The 24,857-nt window shown below is 39.1% G+C and overlaps 1 protein-coding gene across 1 annotated transcript in view; it reads left to right on the top strand.

Annotated features, from left to right (window-relative positions):
- The window catches only part of TMEM123 (transmembrane protein 123), a 75,744-nt gene extending 56,547 nt beyond the window's left edge, over positions 1 to 19,197 (top strand). Inside the window, exons 8-10 of the mRNA XM_070473682.1 lie at positions 12,706 to 13,053; positions 14,172 to 14,325; positions 16,636 to 19,197. Coding sequence (XP_070329783.1) covers positions 12,706 to 13,053; positions 14,172 to 14,325; positions 16,636 to 16,660 — 527 coding nt within the window. The 3' untranslated portion in view covers positions 16,661 to 19,197. The remainder of the gene's footprint in view (positions 1 to 12,705; positions 13,054 to 14,171; positions 14,326 to 16,635) is intronic.
- Positions 19,198 to 24,857: the final 5,660 nt, after the last annotated feature.

The following is a 24,857-nucleotide window of genomic DNA, read 5'->3' as shown; positions in this document are numbered from 1 at the left end:
CTGTTGGCCATCTCTGTCTTTTTTGGAAAAATGTGTATTCAGATTTTCTGTGTTTTAAATGAGATTATTGATTTTCTTGCTGTTGAGCTATATGACTTTATACAAATTGGATATTAACCTCTTAACATACATGATTTGCAAATATTTTCCTTCATTCAGTAGTCTGCCTTTTCATTTTGTTAATGGTTTTCTTTGCTGTTCCGATGTATTTTAGTTTAATGTAGCCCCATTTGTTTATATTTTGCTTTAGTTATCTCTGGTTTTGGTGTCAAATCTCAAAAACCATAGCCAAGCCTTCTGTGAAGGACTTTATTACCTGTGTTTTCTCAAGTGTTTTATGATTTCAGGTCTAACATTAAGTACTGTCAAGTCTTACTGCACTTGGAGTTAATTCTCTGTGTATGGTATAAGAGAGTGGTCTAGTTTCTTTCTGTTCCATATGGCTGTCCAGTTTTCCCATCACCACTTAGTGAAGAGATTGTCCTTTTCCCTTTGTATTCATATATTCTTGGCTTCTTTGTCATAAATTAATTGGCCATATTTGTATGGTTTCTAGGCTGTCACTTCTGTTGATATGTGTGTTTGTTTTTATGCCAATACCATACATTTTGATTACTGTAGCTTTGTAATTAGTTTAATTTAGAAAGTGATGGCTCCAGCTTTGTTGTTATTTCTCAGGATTGCTTGGGCTACTCAGGATCTTTTGTGATTCTATATAAATTTTAGGATTATTTTTTCTATTTTTGAGAAAACCACTGAAACTTTTATCAAGATTGCATGGACTCTGTAGATTGCTTTAGGTAGTGTGGATATTTTAACAGTGTTCTTCCAATTCATGATCACAGAGTATTTTTCCATTTATTGGTATCTTCCTTAATTCTTTTCATCAGTGTCTTATAGTTTTCAGTGTACAGGCCTGTTAGCTACTTGGTTAAATTTTTTCCTGGGTATTTTATCTCTTCCATGAAATTGTGAATTGGATTGGTTTTAGTTTCTTTATGTGATAGTTTGTCATTAGTGTATAGAAAAGAAATGCAATAGATTTTTATGTATTTTGTATCCTTGAACTTTACTGAATTTGTTTTTTAGTTCTAACAGTTTTCTGTGACGTCTTAAGGGTTTTCTGTTTATAATACCATATTATCTGCAAATCGTGACAGTTTTACTTCTTCCTCTCTAATTTGGATGCCTTTTATTTCTTTTTCTTGATCAATTGCTCTGGCTAGGACTTCCAATACTGTGTTGAATAACAGTGGTTAGAGTGGGCATCCTTGTCTTGTTCCTGATATTACAGGAGAAGTTTTCAGCTTTTCACTGATGAGTATGTTAGCTACAGTCATTTCATTTATGGCCTCTATCATGCTGAGGCACATTATGGCCTCTCTTCTGTTGAGACATATCCATAAATGGATGTTGAATTTTCCTAAATGCTTTTTCTGCATCAAAGGCTACCCACTCCAGTATTCTGGCCTAGAGAATTCCATGGACTGTACAGTCCATGGTGTCGCAAAGAGTTGGACACGACTGAGTGACTTTCACTTACTTGCTATTGAGATAATCATATGGTTTTTATCCCTCATTTTGTGAATGTGGTATATAATATTGATTGATTTGCAGATGTTGAACCATAGTTGCATCCCTGGAATAAATTCCACTTTATTATAATGTATGATTCTTTTCATGTATTGTTGAATTCAGCTTGCTCATATTTTGTTGAGGATTTTTACATCCATTTTCATCAGTGATATGGCCTGTTCTTTTGTCGTGGCATCTTTGTCTGATTTGGGTGTTAGGGTAATGTTGACCTCTTAACACTGTGTTACTACATCTTCTGTTACCCAAACATTTGTCAACAAGAGACATATCACATATCAATACATTTTTAGAGAGTGATACAGTTAACATCACTGTGCAGAGTTGTTAGAGCTTAAAATTGACCAAGAATTCATTATACAACTTATGATCACTATCATCCACATTTTGTTCCATTAGGTTTTGGTTTCAACGTTGTATGTTACAATAAACATAAGATTTTCAAAAATGGTGCAATGAAATGCATCAAAAATGAAAAATTTTGAGTGAAGAATTTTTCAGTAAATTTTATGCAGATACTTTGTCTGATTATCTGAGTGACATATATACTAGTGTCTCAGAAGATGGTAGTTCTTCAGAGTACAGTTCTGATTCATATATGATTAGTAGACCAACAAAAAGACAATAAACCCTACTGACTGATTCTGATATGGCAAGTGAAAATGAAACAGTGCTGGAGAATGCTCCATTTCTTCTACAGAAGAGTGGATTGGAGACAATTTTTTATGACAGCAGATTTTACCGGTGTGCCAGTTGTAACTATTGAGTGTAATAACCCACAAAGTGTTAGTGAAATGACAGACTTAGTTTTTGGCCTGTCAAATAAAAATCACTGGCCACAGGTGTTAGTTTCTGCAAAAATCCCCCAGTCAATGAGTTAAAATTAGTTTTTAAATCTTCTTATCTCTTCTGTTTTTTGGAAGAGTTTTAGAAGGATTGATGTTAATTCTTCTTGAATATTTGGCAGAATTCACCAGTGAAGCTGTCCTGTCCTGGACTTGTGTTTGTTAGGAGGTTTTGATTACTAAATCAATCTCTGTATTAGTAATTGTTCTGTTCATATTTCCTATTTCTTCTTTAGTCAGTCTTGGAAGATTTTGCTTCTAAGAATTTATCTGTTTTCTCTTGGTTGTCCAATTTGTTGGCATATAATTGTTCATAGTGGTCTCTGAAAATTCTTTGTATTTCTGTGGTATAAGTTTTGATGTCTCTTTCTTTCTGACTTAATGTTTCTTTTTTTTCTTGGTGAATCTAGCTAAGTTTGTCCATTTTTTGTTTATCTTCTCAGAAAGACAACTTTTTATTTCACTGATCTTTTCTGTTTCCTTTTTAGTCTCTATTTCATTTTTCTACTCTGATCTTTGTTATTTTATTGCTTCTACTGACTTTGAGTTTGATATTTTTTCTAGTTTCTTTAGGTGTAAATTTAAGTTGTTTATGTGAGGTTTTTTTTTTGTTGTTTATTTCTTGAGTTAGGCATTTATAGCTATGCATTTCACTGATAGAATTCCTTTGCTGCTTTCCATAAGGGGCTTCCCAGGCGGCAGTAGTGGTAACGAACCCGCCTGCCAGTGCAGGAGACATAAGAGATGCTCGTTGGGTTCCTGGTTCAGGAAGACCCCCTGGAAGAGGGCATGGCAGTCCACTTCGGTACTCTTGCCTGAAGAACCCCATGAACAGGGGAACCTAGCAGGCTGCAGTCCATGGGGTCACAAAAAGTTGGATACAACTGAAGCAATTTAGCATGCACGCATAAATTTTGGTATCCTTTATTTCCATTTTCATGTCTTAAGGTATTTTTTGTTTCCTCTTTGACTCATTGGTTGTTCAGTAGCATGTTGTTTAATTTCCACATCTTTGTGCATTTTCCAGTTTTCTTCTGTAATTCTAGTTTCCTACCATTGTGGTTGGAAAAGATGCTTGATATTATTTTAGTCTTCTTAACTTCATTAAGAACTTGTTCTCTGGTCTAATAATATGATTTATCCTGGAGAATTTTCCATGTGCACTGAGAAGATTGTGTGTTCTGTTGCTTTTTGAATGGAATGTTCTGTACTAGTTTGTTAAGTCTTTTATGTTCTAACTTGTCATTTAAGGTCAATGTTTCCTTATTGGTAGTCTGTCTGGAGGGATGGTCTATCCATTGATTTAAGTAGGATATTAAAGCCCCTCTTGTTATTGTGTTACTGTCTATTTTTCCCTTTAAGTTTGTTAATGTATGCTTTATATACTTAAGTGTTCCTATGTTGGGTGTATAAATATATGCAAATTTTTTTGTTTGATTGACCTCTTTATGTAATGCCCTTCTTTGTCTCTTATTACAGTCTTTGTTTTAAAGTTTACTTTGTCTCATGTAAGTATAGCTACCTCAGCTTTCTTTATATTTCCATTTGTAGGGCATATCTTTCTCTGTCCCCTCTCCTTCAGTCTCTCTGTGTCATTACAGGTGAAGTGAGTCTCTTGTAGGCAGCATATAGATGGGTGTTTTTTTGTTTTTTTTAATCCATTCATCCCCTCTGTCTATATCTTTCAATGGGAAAATTTAGTCCATTTACATTTAAAATAATCATTGATAAATACAGACTTATTTCCATTTTGTTAACTATTTTCTGGCTCTTTTGCAGTTTCTCTATTTCTTCTTTTTGTTCTCTTTTGTGGTTTGATGACATATTTTAGTGGTATGCTTTGATTCCTTTCTCTTTATCTACTACAGGTCTTTTTCTTTGTGGTTACCACGAAGCTTACATATAACAGCTTATTTATAACATTCCCATAAGCTGTCCTGTAAGTCCCTTAAAACACCTTCATTTTTATGACTCTTTTTTCTTTTTGCTGCTTTGACTGCGGGAGTTCCACTGTCCTGTGCTTGAGTTCACTGCTCCTTTCTCTTGGTTTGTCTATTCTGCTGCTAAACCTCTTCATTGTATCAGTTATTTTATTCTTCAGCTCTGTGTCTTCTTCTCACTTTCTTATATTTTCTCTTTATTGAAGTGTGCTCATCCTTTTTTCTCCCAAGTTTGCTGAGAATGTTTATGACAGTTATTTTGAACTTTTTGTCAGGTAAATTTCTTATCTTTGTTTCATTGAAGTCTTTTTCTAATGTTTTATCTTGTTCTTAACTTTGGAACATATTCCTGTTTCTTCCTTTTCTTTGACTGTCTGTCATGGTTTCTGTGCATTAGATAAAACAGCCATCTGGCCCAGACCTGAATGAGTGGATCCATGTAGGAGACAAACCTGTTCAATCCTGCCCTAGCTTGTGCTTCTCTCTCAAACCTTTCTGATTGTTAAATAGTCTGTTTACTTTTAATGGATGCTAATAGCTGAGGGTGTGCCAAGACATGTCACCGTAGGAGAGGGTCTCAGTCAGCACCGATTGGAAGCCAAACCCGTAGGTAACCGCTTTCAGAGTATGCCAGCATACGCAGTCCTGCAGGGCCACACACACAAGCCCCGCAGGCACCTGGAGCCAGGTGATCTGGTGCTGTCCCGTGGGCAGCACCGCAGAAACTGGGGCATCAGAAAAGTATGCAACCTCCTTTGCAGGAGATCTTGAAAACCTTGAGTTAGGCAGAGAGAGAGGGGAAAGATGGTGTCCCCCAGCCTCCATCCCCTCGGAGCACCTGAAACCTGCCCCTCAGGCTAGAGCTCTTGCCTCTCAGAAAGACAAGTGTGTTTCCATCTGCTGTCTGTGCAGTTCTCTGGAGGTGGCAGTCAGCCAGGAACTACCTTTTCGTTTGTTACAGTCCCACGGGATCTAGGAACACGAGTGTCCTTGGCCTCCAGAGTCAGGCACTCAAGGGGTGTCCCCTGGGGAGCAGCCCCAAGAAAAGAGCACACCAGACACGCCCAAGCCAGCTCCAGGGTACACTCCTATGGTCTGGAGTGTGGCAGAGGGGGAACGTGAAGATAGGACCCACCCCAGGTCTCTGGAAAGGACTGTGGTCAGCTCTTTGATGTGTGTTTAATTAGAAGCCTGCCCCTCAGGCCCAGCAGTAAGAGCCCTCTGGGCATGTACCCAGTCCTGTGGCCACTGCTGGGTCTTCCAGATTTGCTGACATATGAATGCAAAGCCTTGATGGCATCCTCCTTTAGGGATGTGAATAGTCCTGCTAAAATTTTATCGCATCCACTAGCTTTATTAACTAAAGCAGTGCTTCTTAAGGCCCACTTGACTTTGCACTCCAGAATGTCTGGCTCTGGTTGAGTGACCACACCATCATAGTAATCTGATTCATTAAGATCTTTTTTATACAGTTCTCTGTATTCTTTACATCTCTTCTTGATCTCTTCAGCATCTACTACGTCTCTGTCATTTTTAATCCTTTATTGTGCCCATCTTTGGGCAGAAAGCTCCCTTGATGTTTCCAATTTTCCTGAAGAGATCTCTAGTCTTTCCCCTTTTGTTGTTTTCTTCTGTTATTAAACACTGTTCATTGAAGAAGGCTTTCTTGTCTCTTCCAGCTATTCTTTGAAACTGCGTTTAATTGGATGTACCTTTCCCTCTCTCCCTTCCTTTTCACTTATCTTCATTCTTTAGCTATTCATAAAGCCTCCTCAGATAGCCACTTGGCCTTCTTGCTTTCCTTTTTCTTGGGGATGGTTTTGTTCACTGCCCCCTGTGAAGTATTTCGGACCTCTGTCCATAGTTCTTCTGGCACACTGTTACTAGATCTAGTCCCTTAAATCTATTCATTACCGCCACTGCAAATTCATACAGGATTTGATATGTCATACCTGGCTAGCCTAGTGTTTTTCCCAGGTTTCTTTAGTTTAAGCCTGAATTTTGCTATAAGAAGTTGATGATCTGAGCCACAGTCAGCTCCAGGTTTTGTTTTTGCTGACTGTATACAGCTTCTCCATCTTCAGCTACAATGAATGTAATCAATTTGATTTTGGTATTGACCATTTAGTGATGACCATGTGTAAAGTTGTCTCTTGTTGTTGAAAAAGAGTATTTGCTATGACTAGTGCATTCTCTTGGCAGAACTCAGTTAGCCTTTGCCCTGCTTCATTTTGTTCGGCAAGGCCAAGCTTGCCTGGGACTCCAGGTTTATCTTGACTTCCTACTTTTGCATTCCAATCCCTGATGATGAATAGAATATCTTTTTTAGGTGTTAGTTCTTGGAGGTCTTCTAGGTCTTCATAGAACTAACCTACTTCAGCTTCTTCGGCCATCAGTGGTCGGGGCATAGACTTGGATTACTGTGATGTTGATTGGCCTGTCTTGGAAATGAGCCGAGATCATTTTGTCATTTTTAAGGTTGCATCCAAGTACTATATTTCAGATTCTTTTGTTTACTATGAGGGCTACTCCATTGCTTCTAAGGGATTCTTGGCCACGGTAGTAGATATAACGGTCATCTGAGTTAAATTCACCTATTCCCATCCATCTTAATTTGCTGATTCCTAAGATGTCGGTGTTCACCCTTGCCATCTCCTGTTTGACCACTTCCAATTTTCCTTGATTCATGGACCTAACATTCTATTCTAGATTCCTGTGCAGCACTGTTCTTTGCAGCATCGGATTTTACTTTAGTCACCAGACACATCAACAGCTGAGTGTCTTACCACTTTGGCCCAGCCACTTCATTCATTCTGAGGCTATTGGTAATTTTCCTCCGCTCCTCCCCGGTAGCGTATTGGACACCTTCAGGCCCGGGGGGACTCATCTTAGGTGTCCTATCCTTTTGGCCTTTTGTACAGTTCATGAGGTTCTCATGGCAAGTATACTGGGTGGTTTGCCATTCCCTCCTCCAGTGGATCACGTTTTGTCAGAGTTCTCTGCTATGACCCATCCGTCTTGAGTGGCCCTGCAGAGCATGACTTGCAGCATCACTGAGTTAACGCAAGCTCCCTCGCCACAACAAGGCAGTGATCCATGAAGGGGTATACAAAGGTAGTTGGAATAAATGCAGACTCTGAAAAGGATGAGTACTTTTACTTGGTGCTAAAAAAACAGGCTGCTTCATAGTGTCCTTGGTCTTGCTGTGATAGAAGGTGGCCAGCTGGTGTTATTAGAAAAAGGCTTGGAGTATCCCTTTTTTGTTTTTTGGTTGTTTGTATCAGTGAACTGAAAATATCTTCAATAGCATCCTCTTCACGTGCCGTGATCCTGGCGGCAGTGGTGATAATCATGGAAGTAGGTCTGTTCAGAGCCTCTCTGCAGCAGTGGCAGAATGTCGCTCGTCTCCACGGTACCTTGTCTGTCTCGTTCCTCTCCCCCTGAGCATGGCAGCTGCTGGTCCAAAGGGCACATGGCGCCATCACTGCAGCCCCTCCCCTCCTCTTCTGTGATTGTTAGCTGAAACCAAGAGGTAAGGTCAGGAAATTTTTATAGCTCTGACTGAAATCTCTAGATGATCTTAGGTTTTACTTAAGCAGATTTTGAGAGTGCTTTGACAAGTACTGACTGAATTTGTCTCAAAGATTTGAGTTTCAAAGATCTGTGAAAGAAACCAGCCACCAGCCAGCACTGTTGCCCAGAGACATGTCTTATTAGAAATGGAAGACCTGTGATCCTGAGTGCATTCATTTGCCAGGGCTACCACAGCAAAGGACCACTAACTGGGTGGCGTAAACAGCAGAGATAGATTGTCAGATTGTCGACAGGCTGTCAGATTACATCGCCCTGAGGGCTGATGACAGAGGGTCTGTTCCATGCCTGTTGTCTTGTTTCTGGTGTTTTGCTGGCACTCTTTGGTTTTCCTTGGCCTCTTGGAAGCACCATCCTGATCTCTGCCTTCATCTTCACATGGTGTTCCTCCTGTATGTTTGTCTGTCTCCAAATTTCCCACTTTACAAGGATACCAGGTTCTTAAGCCTCATCCTGATAACCTCATTTTAACTTGATTATACTCCTCTGTGAAGATCCTATCTACAAATAAGGCGACATCCTCAGGTACTCGGGGTTAGGGCTTCACCATGTGTTAGGCGGACGCAGTTCAGTGCTGACACTGACCCTGTGCGCCCCCTGCACCCTGTCCCGCAGCCCCACCTGCGTTAGCGGAGGTGTTACTGATAGCACGGATGCTCAGCTTGTTGAATGAGTTGTAGTTAGGGGTGTCTGTCTTGTTCAGAATGAAACCAAAAGGAATAGCACTGTGATGAGTGGGATCCCTGCCTCCGGCAGCCCGGGCCCGCTGCAGGGGGTCTGCACTGCTGGCCCTGTCCTTGCCCCACCCTTCTCCCCTCACCCCTGCTGCTTTGACCTCACAGAAGCAGGCCTGAAGGGGCTTGGGGAGAAGCCCGCTGGGATGTTTTCACCTGGTGGAGGTGCCCCGGGTGGCAGATGCGGTTCTTGGGGAGCTTCTGGGGAGACCCTCAGCTGGCGCTTCCCTCGCCAGTCTCTATGCCCTGGGGCCTCCCCCCGCTGGCCCTCGCGCTTCACTCCCTCCAGTCCAGTTCAGTCCAGTCGCTCAGTCATGTCCAACTCTCTGCGACCCCATGGACCGCAGCACGCCAGGCCTCCCTGTCCCATCGCCAGCTCCCGGAGTTTGCTCAGACTCATGCCCATCAAGTCGGTGATGCCACTCCTGTGGCCCCCGCTGTTTGATGTCCACCTCTCTGCTGGGTCTCTCCACCCCTGTGTGCAGAACTCTCTGTGAAGCTGTCTTTGAAAGCGGCCCCATGCTGGCTGTGTTCCAGGGGCCTGCTTTGGTCTGTGGGAAACAAGTGCCTCTGTGGTCACTGGAGGCGAGAATCAACTCCCCGAGCAGCCTTTTCAACCTGCGGACAGGCAGACAGCTCACCTGCTGCCTCTCCTTTAGCGTCACCAGGCCGGAGTCAGATCCCAGTGTTTGTCCCTTCAGGCCCAGGGGACGCTGGGCCCGCTCTTCAGGTGGTTCCCTTGAAGCCTTTCCAGCTTGGCTTGAGGCCGAGGGCTTTGTACCCCTGTTTTCCTCCACGGGCAGAGGTGCAGATGGACACAGAGCATGCGCCACACTTTCCAATAACGTCCCCTCCTGGGGCCTTTATACCTTCTTTTGTCTTGTCTTAACTGGATGTTTTTGTACTTTCTTGGATTGAAATACATAGTTGACATATAACATATTAGTTTCAGGTATACAACATAATGATTTGATATTTGTCTATATTATAAAATGATCACAATAAGTAACAGCTATCATTATATAAGAATTTATATAACATCTGTCATCATATTTAGTTAAAGTTTTTTTTCTTGTGATGAGAACTTTCCAGATCTGTTCTCCTAAATACTTTCAAATATACAGTGTGACACAACTAGAGTCGCCATGTGTTTTACATCACATCCCCATGATTGACTTACTTTATAACTAGAAGTTGGTCCCTTTGAACCCCCTTCGCTCATGTCACCCGCCCTCCACATCTTTACGACTTCTGCTTCTCAGAGGCTGTGGAGATTGAAGGGCTGACACAGCAGAGCTTAGCCCTTCCCAAGCCCCGCGCGGGTGGTCTGTTCCTCCGACATCTCTGCAGGTGTTCACGGTGCCTTGCCGTGGAGGACACTGGCCAGTCACTGAGCAGTTAGAGGAGAGGGAAGACACCCAGGTCCCGTGGCGGGGTGGTCTCTGCAGAGGAGCACAGATGAGCGTGGGCTTACATTAGAGACGGGGGGTTGACGCACTGTGAGCTCTGACCCAGAACAGAGCATCCTTGCGTTGCAGCTAACACATTTAAACACCACAGAACACACCTTAACAGAAAACTTACTTGCCTGTTTTGTCAGGCAAAATTTGTAGAAATTTTTAGCTTCTTAGTCATTTCTTTAACACATTTGGATTTTCTTAATGAAGAACTAACCTGACAGGTCCCTGTTTTTGCCCGTGTGACTTTGTACAGTATCTGTGAAGAATACCTTCTTATGGCCAGGAGAAGAGAGCAGGCTGTGTGTGTGTGTGTGTGTGTGTGTGATCCAAAGCAGCACTGTGTGCATTGTTGCACTCTGCAAAGATCATTCTGTTCTAGAGATATGATATAAACAATGGTTCTTTGCTGTATTTAATTTCACTATAATAGAATTCATTCAGTAGATTAAAATAGTATGTGATTATTTCAATGCTAAAGTATATTATTTATATCTATAGAGCATTTTAATTGATTAATAAAAGATTAGTTCAAATTCATAGCATTTCTATCATCTACTTGAATAATTATAATTTATTAGTCTATATAATACAAAAGTTTTTGTATTATCACCAATGCAATGGACCTGAACTTGGGCAAACTTCAGGAGATGGTGAGGGACCGGGGGGCTGGCATGCTGCAGTCCATGAGTTCACAGAGAGTCAGACACGACTGGGCTACTGAACAATAACAACATAATATAGAAGTACTAATTCCTTGCGTCTTTTTTAAAAATCAGATAATACTCAGTGGAAGAGATCACAGAATAAAGACCCAGAGTTCAGAAAAGGTGATAGGAATTTAAATAGTAAAAGCTGATGGCCAGATAAGAAGCACTATTAAAACCAGCCTGTAAAGCTGAAAATAAATATTTGAATTATTTGAATAAAAAGTCCAGAATAATTGTGAAAGATAGGGTGTTAGTACTTGAAGTCATCACTTTTGGGTGTAACAGGGACCCTGAAGGCCTGATGCTGCTGTTGCTGGAGAAGGCAGGCCAGGGGCAAATTCTTTCCACTTTGGTTCTTGGCCAGAGAGAGTGAAATGAGAAAATGCAGACAACATAGCAAACTACTAAACCTGCAGACACAAAGAAAGAAATTGCAACCAGTCAGTCCTAAAGGAAATCAACGTTGAATATTCATTGGAAAGACTGATGCTGAAGCTGAAGCTCCAATACTTTGGCCACCTGACACAAAGAGCTGACTCGTTAGAAAAGACCCTGATGCTGGGAAAGACTGACTGCAGAGGAGGAGGGGGCGGCAGGTGATGAGATGGTTGGATGGCATCACCAACTCAAGGGACTTGAGTCTGGCAAGCTCAGGGAGATAGTAGAGGACAGAGGAGCTGAACAACAATAGGGCAAAGAGAGATTTTTTATTCCTTGGATAGTATATAGTAAAATAGTTCGTGGCTCAGACAGTAAAGAATCCACCTGCGGTGTGGGAGACCCAGGTTCGATCCCTGGGTTGGGAAGATCCCCAGGAGAAGGGCATGGCTACCCACTCCAGTATTCTTGCCTGAAGAATTCCATGGACAGAGGAGCCTGGCAGGCTACAGTCCATGGAGTCACAAAGAGTCAGATATGACCGAGCAACTAACACACATTTATTTAGTAAATTATAAATAACTAAAGTATCTTTAGTTGTAAGTATCAGTTAGGTTATAGTGTTACAATGAAGATAGAGTATGAAAAAATATTAAGACAAAAATGTTTGCTTTTGGCCATAGGGCATTTTATACATAGATACTTAGTATTTACTTTTTGGTAATAGTGCTTACTTATTTCCAGTTGTTTGTTTTAAATTAACATCAATGGTTTCCCCTTATAAAATTGGCTTTTGCATATTTAAAGCTTTCCAAAATATTTTTAGAAATATGTTTCCAACGATGGAAAATTATTATCACCACTATGAGATTTCCAACCAACCATGTTCTGCAATGTTATTTCACTTCTTAATGTATCATGGGAAGTTGGTTTTACTCTTATAAAGAATGTCCTGCTTATGCTCACATCCACTTCAGGCAGTTAGAAGCATGTAGCTACTGTTCGTCCTCAAAGCCTTTTGGAAGAATGTGGCAGGGAAACTTTAAAGTTTGAAAACCTTTTTTACATCCATTGGTTTAATAATCTTTTCAACTAATACTGTGACATAAAGCATGGAGTATTCAGACGGAGGTGGTTAAGACACTGTCCTTGTACTGAAAGGGCTCCGTCTTCTGGGTTGGGTCTCCTTCCCTCTTCCCCCCGCCCCACCATATGGTCACAAAAATTCCTCACTTTATGTAAATCAAGGCTTGGTTCCTTTTGAATATTTTCCTATTTTGGGACATTCTATAGCTTATTGCTGTGTACTGCAGAGTATTAGTAGACCAAGTGTCTACACGCTGGCGTGTTTGTTAGACCTTTTCCTTTATGCGTGACCATGAAAGGCAGTGAGTGAAGTGGCAGCTTGATTATCCGAGTCACAGCCCTTGCTTTAATGTTTCTTCATCTTCTCATAGACCAACAGGGACATCCCAACCATAGACATGAATCTTCCAACGTCAGTGTGAAACCATCAACAGCTTCAGTTTCCCCAAATAATGTGACCACTACCACCTTGAAACCTGAGGAAGAATCATCAGAAAAAAAAGATTCCTCAGCCTCAAATAATGGGATAGCCACCACCTCGAAACCCACTGCAACATCTAAAGTGATAACACCAGTGGTCTCAACAAATACGACTTCCACCACCTTAAGGTCTACACCCAAAATAGCAAATGTTTCACAAAATACATCCCAGCTATCAGTATCCACAGTTACCACAGCCCACAATAGTTCAATGACATCTGTTCCTTCATCAGTAACAGGTACGTATAAAATGGACCTATTTTTTCCTATGCTGAAAAATAGTTGTTAAATGCCGCATTTATATCATTCCATTCTGCAAAATGTAGAAATTTAGGCAATTATTTCTCATTTCCTATAGAAATTAGTTGTAGAGATCAGGAAAAGAGTTGATGTAGTAACTATCTTGTCCCTTTAAGAAATTAGCTTCCAACTTAATCATGCCAAATAATGACTGTATAAGATCCATCTGTAAATAAATAAATTATCCTAAACGGAATTTTATTTTGCATGATTTGAAAACTTGTCATACTTTTAATTTTTTGTACCTCACTCTAGAAGGGAATTAGGTAGGATCAGCCTCCATGATTTCTAAACCTAAATCATGGTGAGCTTCAGTTTTAATCCACTTGTGCAATAAAGATATTTTTTAATGGTATTAGATATAGTCACATATATATTATTAGTGTCAGCACTCTTTTTATTTTCATTTATTTAAAATGTAATGCCTGTGAAACCTGGAATTCAAAAACCTTAAAATTCTCTTTTAAGTTATCCAAAGTTGAACTTCTCTTTAAAAGCTGTTGATTACATTTATCAGAACAAATATCAGACTTTATGGTTCCTTTTTTGTGTTTTTATATACTTCTATTCTGAATAGTTTCTCTTCTTTATTACTACAATTTATGTATTGACTTCACAAAATTAAAATAGTTAAAATTCACAATTTGTTCAAAAGGAGAAATTTCCATTAGAAACATTTACTCAAATTGGATTCAGTTTCAGGATTACAGCTGTTACCCAGACATGTTTTGTTTAGGGCATGAACCCTTAAAGAGAATTCATAAAAGAATTCGCCAAATCTTGCTGCCTTGGATGGTTTTGGTAGACCATCCAAGTCCAGTCTCGCATTAAGATCTTGGGACTGCAGGCAGTGGGGGTTTCTTTAATAAGGGATGTGTTGCATCAGCTGAAGAAAACTAAAGCCAGGCAGTCACTAGACACAAAATCAATTAGAAAGCAACTTCATGTCCTTCTCGTCCTCAAGTCAGAATGCTTATATAGAAATTCAGAGTGTTTTAGCTTATTACAGTGTATTTTAAAAGCACTAAAACCTATTTTTTGTTTTGTTTTCTTCTAGTCACAGCAACTATTATTTCTAAGGAAAATAAAGGATCAAAATTTGATACTGGCAGCTTTGTTGGTGGTATTGTATTAACACTGGGAGTTTTATCTTTTCTTTACATTGGATGCAAAGTGTATTATTCAAGACGAGGCATTCGGTATAGAACCATGTAAGTTTTGATTGGCCAGGACTTTTATTATTATTATTATTATTATTATTATTATTATTAGTTCTTTATTTAAATATTATGACAAAATTTAAGAGTAGAGCCAGTGTTCATCTCAGGGATTAATAATTCATAGATTTATGAGTTATATTCCTGTTAATCCTTTATGCCTAAAGCAAATTGGGTACAAGCTCGTGATTATAATTACTTGCAAATGAAAATGGATGTACATACCTGTAAAACTGATTGTATTTTATTAGTGTGCCATCCTTTTTCTTTTTTTAACCAGAGACCCAAGTTTAATTAGCCCTTTTCACATGCTTACACCTCTAATCACAAGAAATACCGCATCAGGTCTCCTGAGGCTGCTGACTTAGTGCTGCCAACAAACATAAGTAAGACACACTAAAATAGCATCCTCGATAAAAACATGATTTTTGCTTTCTGTGACAAATAAAGAAATTCTGACAGCCTCATTTTCCCTGATAATGAGTTGTTAGTATAATATATTACAGTTAATCTGTAGTAAAACCATCTTTTCAGGTGAGCTTTATCAACAAGTCCTCAACAACAAATCATGTCATTCTATAGATCTGATGGTTTTTAGAGGTATCATCTCCCAATTTTTGTTACTCCAACAAAGTCCTTTTGGTTTTTCTTTTGAGTCTTATATGTACAAGAGTGAATTTATTCTTTTGATTGTTCAGTTCAGTCACTCAGTCGTGTCCAACTCTTTGCGACCCCGTGAACTGCAGTACGCCAGGCCTCCCTATCCATCACCAACTCCCAGAGTTTACCCAAATGCATGTCCATTGAGTCGGTGATGCCATCCAGCCATCTCATCCTTTGTTGTCCCCTTCCTCTCCTGCCCTCAATCTTTCCCAGCATCAGTTAATGTATATATAAAATAAATACCATAGAACAGATGGCATTTTCCAAAATTTAAGTTGTCATGTGTCAATACATATGCGTCCCATAGAGTTTCCATGTCAGAAACATTTGGGAAATACTGATTCAGCACAGTAAAATTCTGTTAAGCCTTTGATATGTTGATGTACATTATGAATTTCTAGGAGGAAAATATCAAAATAAGTCTCAGATTTTTCATTGAACTAAGAAAACCAGACTTTAAAAAATATTTAAATTGTAACTTACCTTCCATGTATAGTAGCCATCATATCAAACTTACTTTAAAAGAATATCAGCATAGTGTTTTGTCAGATTAAAGCACATTCAGAAACATTCATTCTTTCCTCTTGTAGCTCAGTCTATAAAAGAAGGAAAAAAAAAGGAAACTAACTAAATTAAGTTAATTCTAAAAATGCTTTAAATCTGGAATATTTTTAAAACCACTCTGTTCCTAGAAATATTTATCATCTGTTTTTTTTTTTTTTTTTTTTTTTGGGGGGGAAATTTCACCAGTTAAACAGAAGGCACATTTTGATTAAATTTAATACATCTTTTTTATAATATCAATATTTAAAGTGTATTTTAAAGCCAGTCATTCCTTTGAAGCTATAAATAATGACATTCCGTAAATAAAGACTTACTATTTTCCCATTAAGGAAACTGAGACCAGCATGTAGTAATTATGAGCATTTCTAACTTCCATTTGCCGGATAATAACGCTGCTTAAGTGTTAGCTGCGGTGTTTCTCAGGGCTGCATGGGTAGACAGTGGGGTGATGTGGTAGGAGGTGGGTTGGGGCAGACAGACTTGAATCTGAGTCTGGGAGGGTGCCTGCCTACTTTCATGTAAATGGTGTATCACAGTGTCTAGTAGTCAAGATGAGAGTCCACATGCTTACATGCTTGCTTAGCTTCTGATCTTCTGCAAAATGGAATCGATTGATTAAATACCTAACCTTATACATGCATACACACCCATACATATTTTTTTTTTCAGTGCCTTCACTCTGCTTAGGGCTACTGTGATGACTGAATGAGCTATGGGTGTAAAGTCTGTAACAGCACACCTGGCACGTAGTAGATGCTCATGAAATGATTGTGTTCTGGTTATCTTCTTTTTTAAAGAGGGTTGTAATAGCTAATTGATGTAAAGTCACACAGCCACTCTAGAGCAGAGATTTGAATGTAGACCCATTTTGCAACCTGAATACACTGATTGAATCCTTAACCACTACAGTATACCAGGTACTTTTGCTTAAGAAAACAATAAAAAAAAAAAAGAAAACACAAAGCAATGACAGTTTTGATTCTGAAGCTTGAAATTATTTATTACTTAAAAATATGAACTATAAGTATTTTGATACAAATATAAAACAAAGTAATTTTAACTTTTGATTTATTACAGCGATGAACATGATGCCATCATTTAAGGGACTCCAAGAACGAATGGAAAGAAGAGTGATACAGCCCTATCAGTTAATTTTGATTTATTGCTTTAATACAGTATTCTCTTCTTGAAAATAGCATAAACAGGCCATGCATATAATATACAGTGTATTATATAAATATGTAAAGATTCCTCATGATTATTAAAGGAAAAAGGGTTTGGTTTGGGGGTTTTTAATGAACATATGGAGCATATAGTTAATGCAGTGGTATTATATTCAGTTTTAGAAAATACATAGTGAGACAAACAAGTCCAGTCTTACTTTTCTGTGGCAGTGGTCACAGTGATTGGAAAAGTAATAGGCCAGTGATTGGAAAGCACTATCACTGAAGGGTATGATGCCATCTGGTCATTCAAATAAGGAGCTTGTCTCAGCACTAAGGATTTTGATGTCTTTGTTAGTCACACAAAGAATCTCAGTGCTATTAACAGCTGGATATATCCTAATTACCATTGCCACATAGCAGAAATTATATGAATAAGCCACATCTTAAGCATAATTTGTTTATTGTCTCTTCAGAAACCATCAATATTTTAAGTTAGTTCTTTTGTTTAGAACAAAATACATGCCCTCCCCCACCAAAAAAAAAAATAAAAACTAGAAACAGTATCTGGGCTTATCCTTGTTAGAGAACCATTGGAGAGCCTGTATTTTTCTTTTGCGCTTTCAATAGCAGTTGATGTAACTGCCTTTTTTTCCCTCTGTAATTGCGGTGTTTTAACATAATAATGTTTTAAAGACTTAGTTAGTATTAAATACTTAGATTATTTGCTACTGTGAGAACACTGTCACCACTGGAAATTGCTTTATTTCATGTTCAGTTGTTAATTTTATGTTTAGTGAATATTTTTAATAGATATAGAACTGCTTTCAATGTTTAGAAATGGTTAGCATAATGTAAACAGACCTAGCTTTAAAAAAAAAAAAAAAGACCTTTAGATGATTTCCACAGCAACAGTTAGCAGTCTTTGGTCCAGATGAGAGAGAAGTGCTGTGTCTGCCAAGCCGGGGGCTGTGGGGCTCCCCTCAGGCTGCTAACCCGGTAGGTGCACTCCATCAGTGTCACTCAGAGATTTGGGGAAATAGCGTCTTTACACTAAAACACCAACATATTTTGGAATAAATTCTTACACAGTTTTAAAACAGGAGTTTTTAAGACTGGACGTTCCTGCTTCCATGTTTGGGTCTTCTCTAGACTACTCCTCTCCTCCCCTGCTGAGGAGGAGGCACTTTCAGATTTATTATGTTAATGGAGAGAAAAAGCATAATATTGTGAAGACAGCAGTATTAGCCAACATATTTTGGAGTGTTTTCAGCTTTACAGTTTATATTCCAGGACACAAAACTCAGGGTCAAGTTTTAACAAAAGAGATGCTTAGTCATACTAGGTACTAACATACTGTTTCTTCTATCTTAGACGGTCAAAGTAAATCACACCAATTTCTGACAGCCCAGAAATGAGCTAAGAAGTCCTAATAAATGTGTACATACATTTAAAAGGCATTAAATGTAACTTTTGTGCAGAGAATCAAGAATTTTGATATGAAAGGATCATTTCTACTCACTGTGTATTATGGCCAACTAACATGATGAATAATAAGAATTATCCAAAATACGGATGTGACAGGATGGATGGATACGACACGTGCAGTGTGGAAGGAGTGTTATTAAACATGTGTTTGCATTAGTTTGAAAAGAGATCTGGGCTGATAGATAAGTTTTGTGTTACTAACTTATCCATAACTGGTCTTTTAATCACTGCTTCATTTCTTTGCAAAATATACTGAAGACATGTTTTACAGTAAAGAAGGCGTTTTAACCTTAACTTATCTTCTGAATTCTTGATATTTCAGTACTTCAAGTCAGTCAGAACTTTGTAGACAGGCCTGAAATTTTCTTGAATACTTGTTTCTTAGCACTTTGAAAATATAAAACCACTTTTTAAGTACTGAATGTCATTATTTGCCTTTAAAATTTCCTGTGCTTGGGGCTTGAAATAATTTAGTTATGTCTTTTTCTGTATATAAGTTGTATAATTTGTTACTTTCAAATATCAGTACTTCAATGCAATCAGGTTTTGGGGTTTGGGGTTTTTTTTTTTTTTTGGTTATCTGCAAAAAATAAGGGAAACAGCTATATATACCAGTATTTCACTTTGGAGCACATTTCCTAAGCATAAATTTATCTTCCTCATTATGTTTACTTCAGCAAATGTTCAGTCTCATTTGCATTCTTTAAGAATGTAGTTACTTGAAGATAAAAGCAATTCAAATGTATATTTAAATATTAGGTAGAATTCAACCTATGATTTTTAAATGTCTTTGGATAGTCCACAGAATGAATAATTCAAATACAGTTAATGAGAGCTGGCAAAATTAGAGTGATAATTTTGTATTTTTCAGGAAAAAAATATAAAGCAAATTTCTGTTAGATTTTTTCTTTTTATTGTAAGGACCAACTTTTGGTATTGCCTTGTTACTGAGATCTATTTTTAGAATAAAATTTTGTTCTTTATCCAAGAGTAGTGTGTGGTTTTGCTTCATTTTTATCAAACTTAGGAGAAACTAACAGAAAATGCCCAAAGTGAAAAGGCAGATTGTTGTGTGGTTGCCTGGACCAGTGGCAGTCTCACATGGAAGCTTGTTACAGTAGATCCCATCCCAGATCTACTGAATCACAATCTCTGGGGTGGAGCCCAGCAGTCTTTTAGCAATCCTATCAGGTGATTCTGAACACCAGGGTCTGAGAGGCACTGCTCAAAGGACTTTCATTTAAAGCCACTTATTTATTCTTCTGGGTAGAATCTTTAAAACAAGTGTATCTGTTGTAGAAATTTTAAAATTACCATTCCTGATATAAATCAGCTGCAACTGTATTAACATACGGTTTTTCAACACTTTTTCTTTACAACTTTTAACTATATCAAAAGGATGATTTGGCTTCCCAAGTGGGCTAGTGATAACCCACCTTCCAATGCAGGAGACATAAGAGATGGGGGTTCCAACCCTGCGGAAAGATCCCCTAGAGGAGGGCATGGCACCCGCTCTAGTATTCTTACCTAGAGAATCACATGGACAGAGGAGCCTGGCGGGCTACAATCCTTAGAGTTGCAGAGTCAGACACGACTCAGCGACTTAGCACACATGCAAGGAAGACTTAAATATATATTGTTACAGAGTATCCAAGAGGAAAAGGTGCAATCTGCAGAAAATCCTTTATATAATAAAAAGTACTCCTACAGTAATATTTGTACATAATTCTTCCTCCCTCCCCATCATTACTTCAGCTTCACTCTGGGCAGAGTTATGCCCCCAGCAACATCAGGCTTGAATGTGTGTCTTATTTAGGTAAACAATGGTATGAGTGTAGATACAAGAAACACCACATCTGTCAAGGAAAAAATGCCCTTTTAAGGTTCAGCTAATTATTTTTTAAAAAACTGAAGTTTCTCACCCCCGAAAGCTAAGGCATACCCTGGCCCACTGCTGATATGGGAAAAATAGAAACATAACCTGCCAAACTGACTCAGAAGAAATAGGAAATTTGCACAGACCATTTATTAATAAGGAGCCTGAAAGTGAAAAGTTGCCCAGTTGTGTCTGACTCTTTTGCAACCCCATGGGCTGTAGCCTACCATGCTTCTCCATCCATGGGATTTTCCAGGCAAGAGTACTGGAATGGATTGCCATTTCCTTCTCCAAAAGAGCCTGAATGGGTAGTCAAAAATTTCCCAGCACTAAAAAAGCCAGGACCAAACAGCTTCACTGGAGTATTTTACAAAACACTGAAAGAAGAACTAAATCATTATCAAAGCTCTTACCAAAAGAAGAGGAAGGAACACTCCCAAATTCATTTTATGAGGCTCACATTACTGTAATACCAAAGTCAGAAAAGGCTACTACCTGAAAAGAACCATAGGCCAATATCTGCATAGAATACTGGCAATCTGAATTCAGCAACACACACAAAAAAATGATTCACCATGATCAACTGGGACTTTTATTTCTAGGATGTACGGATGGTTTAACATATGCAAATAATTCTGTGATACATCACATTAATAGAATGAAAAAAATATCATCTCAGTGACAGAAAAAGCATTTGAAAATTTCAACATCTGTTTATCTTAACATAATTGAAAGAATGTACATCAACATAATAAAAAGTTATGTATGACAGGCCCACAGATAACATACTCATTAGTGAAAGGTTGAAAGCTTAGCCTCTAAGATCAAGAACAAAGCAAGAGGGATGTCCCTGGTGGTTGGGTGGATAAAATTCCATGCCCCCAATGCAGGGGACCTGAGTTTGATCCCAGGTCAGGGAACTAGGTCCCATATGCCACAACTAATAGAGTTTGCAAGCTGCAACTAAAGATTCCACATGCCTCAATGAAGACTGACAATCCTATGTGCTGCAACTAACACCTGGTGCTGCCAAATAAATATTTAAAACTTTTTTTTTTTAAAGAACAAGACATGGGTGCCCACTTTCACCACTCCTATTCAACATAGTTCCAGAAGTCTTAGCCAGAGCAATCAGGCAAGAAGAAGAAAAGGCAACAGAATTAGAAAGAGGGAAGTAAAACTAACCCAGTTTGCAGATGACATGATTTTATATATAAAAGAACTTAAAGACTCCACCAGAAAGCTTTTATTTTGTTAAATACAGACTATGGGCAAAACATAAATCTTTTTCAGAAATGTATAAGCTGCACTGGGTCTTCATTGCTCCGTGCGGGCTTTATCTAGTTGAGGCAAGTGGGGGCTACACTCTAGTTGGTGTATTCTCTTGTTCCGGAGCACAGGCTCTCGGGCTTGCAGGCCTCGGTAGTTGCAGCACACGGGCTCAGTAGTTGTGGCACAGGGGCTTAGCCGCCCCACAGCATGTGGGACCCTCCCGGACCAGGGATCGAACCTGTGTCCCCTGATTTAGCAGGCGGATTCCTAACCACTGTGCCACCAGGGAAGACCCACCAAAAAGCTTTTAGATCTATTCAGCAAACTCAGTAAAGTTGCAATTTACAAAATAAACATTCAAAAACAGTAGTTTTTCTATACACCAATAATGAATTATTTGAAAAAGAGAAAAACTGTCCCACTTATCATAGCATCAAAAACAAAAACCTAGGAATAAATTTAATCAAGCAGATGAAAGATCTCCACTCTGAAATCATAAAAGAGTAGTAAAAGAAATAGAAGACACAAATAAATGGAAATATATCCAGGGTTGAAAGAATTAATATTGTTAAAAAATCAATACTACCAAAAACCATTTAGAAATTCAGTGAAATCCCTACCAAGACTCAAATGGCATTTTTAACAGAGGTAAAGGAAAAACAATCCAAAAATTTAGATGGAACTACAAAGAGCCTAAAGCAATCCTGAGAAAAAAAGCAGAGAAAAGGTGAACACAGTTTTGCCAAGAGAACGCACTGGTCATAGCAAACACCTTTTTCCAACAACACAAGAGAAGGCTCTACACATGAGCATCACCAGGTGGTCATTACTAAAATCAGATTGACTATATTCTTTGCAGCTGAAGATGGAGAAACTCTGTACAGTCAGCAAAAACAAGACCAGGAGCTGACTGTGGCTCAGATCATGAACTTGTTATTGCAAAATTCAGACTTAAATTGAAGAAAGTAGGGAAAACCACTTGGCCATTCAGGTATGACCTAAATCAAATCCTCTCTGATTATACAGTAGAAGTGAAAAACAGATTCAAGGGATTAGATCCGACAGACCGAGTGCCTGAAGAACTATGGACAGAGGTTTAAAACACTGTACAAGGGGCAGTGATCAAGACCATCTCCAAGAAAAAGAAATACAAGAAGGCAGAATGGTTGTCTGAGGAGGCCTTACCAATAGCTAAGAAGAGAAGCTGAAGGCACAGCAGAAAGAGCAAGATACATCCAACTGAACGCAGAGTTCCAGAGAAGAGCAAGGAGAGAGAAGAAAGCCTTCTTAAGTGAAGAGCAAAGAGAAATAGAGGAAAACAATAGGTGGGAAAGACTAGAGATCTCTTCAAGAAAATTAGAGATACCAACAGAAAATTTCATGCAAAGATGTTTACAATAAAGGACAGAAACAGTAAAGACCTAACAGAAGCAGAACAGATTAAGAAGAGGTGGCAAGAATACACAAGAGAACTGTATAAAAAAAAGGTCTTACTGATCGGGATAACCAGGATGGTGTGGTCACTTACCCAGAGCCAGATATCCTGGTCTATGAAGTCAAGTGGGCCTTAGGAAGCATTACTACAAACAAAGCTAGTGGAGGTGATGGAATTCCAGCTGAGCTGTTTCAAATCCTAGAAGATGATGCTGTTAGAGTGCTGCTCTCAATATGCTGGAAATTTGGAAAACTCAGCAGTGGCCACAGGACTGGAAAAGGTCAGTTTTCATCCCAATTCCAAAGAAGGGAAATGCCAAAGAATGTTCAAACTACCATACAATTGCACTCATTTCACATGCTAGCAAGGTAATACTCAAAAATCCTTTAAGCTAGACTTCAACAATACATGAACAGAAACTTCCAGATGTACAAGCTGGATTTAGAAAAGGCAGAGGAGCCAGAGATCAAATAACCAACATCCACTGGATCATGGAAAAAGCAAGAGAATTCCAGAAAACATCTATTTCTGCTTCACTGACTACACTGTGGGCTTCCCTGGTGGCTTAGACGGTAAAGCATCTGCCTGCAGTGAGGGAGACCTGGGTTCGATCCCTGGGTCGGGAAGATCCCCTGGAGACGGAAATGGCAACCCACTCCAGTACCTGGAAAATTCCATGGATGGAGGAGCCTGGTAGGCTACAGTCCATGGGGTCACAAAGAGTCGGACACGACTGAGCAAATTCACTTCACAAAGTCTTTGACTGGTGTGGATCACAAAATCTTTTGAAATTGGAATACCAGACTACCTTACCTGCCTCCTGAGAAACCTGTATGCAGGTCAAGAAGCAATAGTTAGAATAAGACACAGGACAACAGACTGGTTCCAAATTGGGGAAGGAATCTGTCGAGGCTGTATATTGTCACCCTGCTGATTTAACTTATATGCAGAGTACATTCATGCAAAATGCTGGGCTGGATGAATCACAAGCTGGGATCAAGATTGCCAGGAGAAATATCAATAACCTCAGATATGCAGATGACACCTCCCTTATGGCAGAAAGAGAAGAACTAAAAAGCCTCTTGATGAACATGAAAGAGAGTGAAAAAGTTGGCTTAAAACTCAACATTAAAAAACTAAGATCATGGCATCTGGTCCAATCACTTCATGGCAAATAGATGGGGAAACAACGGAAACAGTGACAGACTTTATTTTCTTGGGCTTCAAAGTCACTGTGGATTGTGACTGAAGCCATAAAATTAAAAGATGCTTGCTCCCTGGAAGAAAAGCTATGATACACCTAGGTGGCATATTAAAAGCAGAGACATCACTTTGCAAACAAAGGTCCCTATAGTCAAAGCTGTGGTTTTTCCAGTCATGTACAGATGTGAGAGTTGGACCAAAAAGAAAACTGAGCACTGAAGAATTGATGCTTTCAAATTGTGGTACTGGAGAAGACTCTTGAGAGTCCCCTGGACAGCAAGGAGATCAAACCAGTCCATCCTAAAGGCAATCAACCCTGAATATTCATTGGAAGGACTGATGCTGAAGCTGAAGCTCCAATACTTTGGCCACCTGATCTGAAGAGCTGAGTCACTGGAAAAGACCCTGATGCTGGGAAAGATTGAAGGCAGGAGGAAAAGGGGGAAACAGAAGATGAGTTGGATGAGTTGCTTGGATGCATCGTTGACTCAATGGGCATGAGTTGGAGCAAACTTCGGGAGATAGCGAAGGACAGGGAAGCCTGGTGTGCTGCAGTCCATGGTGTCACAAAGAGTTGGATACGACTGAGTGACTGAACAACAATATATGGTAATGTAATTTTGACAAAGGAGCCAAGAATTCTCAATGGGGAAATGTCAGTCTTCAATAAATGGTGCTAGGAAGTTTGGACATTCACATGTAAAAGAGTGAAATTAGATCCCTATCTGAACACTCCTCACAAAGAATAACTCAAATGGATTAAAAACTTATACGTAAGACCTGAAACCATAAAACTCCTAGAAGAAAACAGGAAAGAACCTCTTTGACATGGGTCTTGGCAACGATTTTTTTTAATATGCCA

Source organism: Odocoileus virginianus, chromosome 10 (genome assembly GCF_023699985.2).
Source record: "Odocoileus virginianus isolate 20LAN1187 ecotype Illinois chromosome 10, Ovbor_1.2, whole genome shotgun sequence".
Lineage (NCBI taxonomy): Eukaryota > Metazoa > Chordata > Mammalia > Artiodactyla > Cervidae > Odocoileus > Odocoileus virginianus.
Note: the sequence above shows the minus strand (reverse complement) of the source record. Positions and strands in the feature narration are given on the sequence as shown.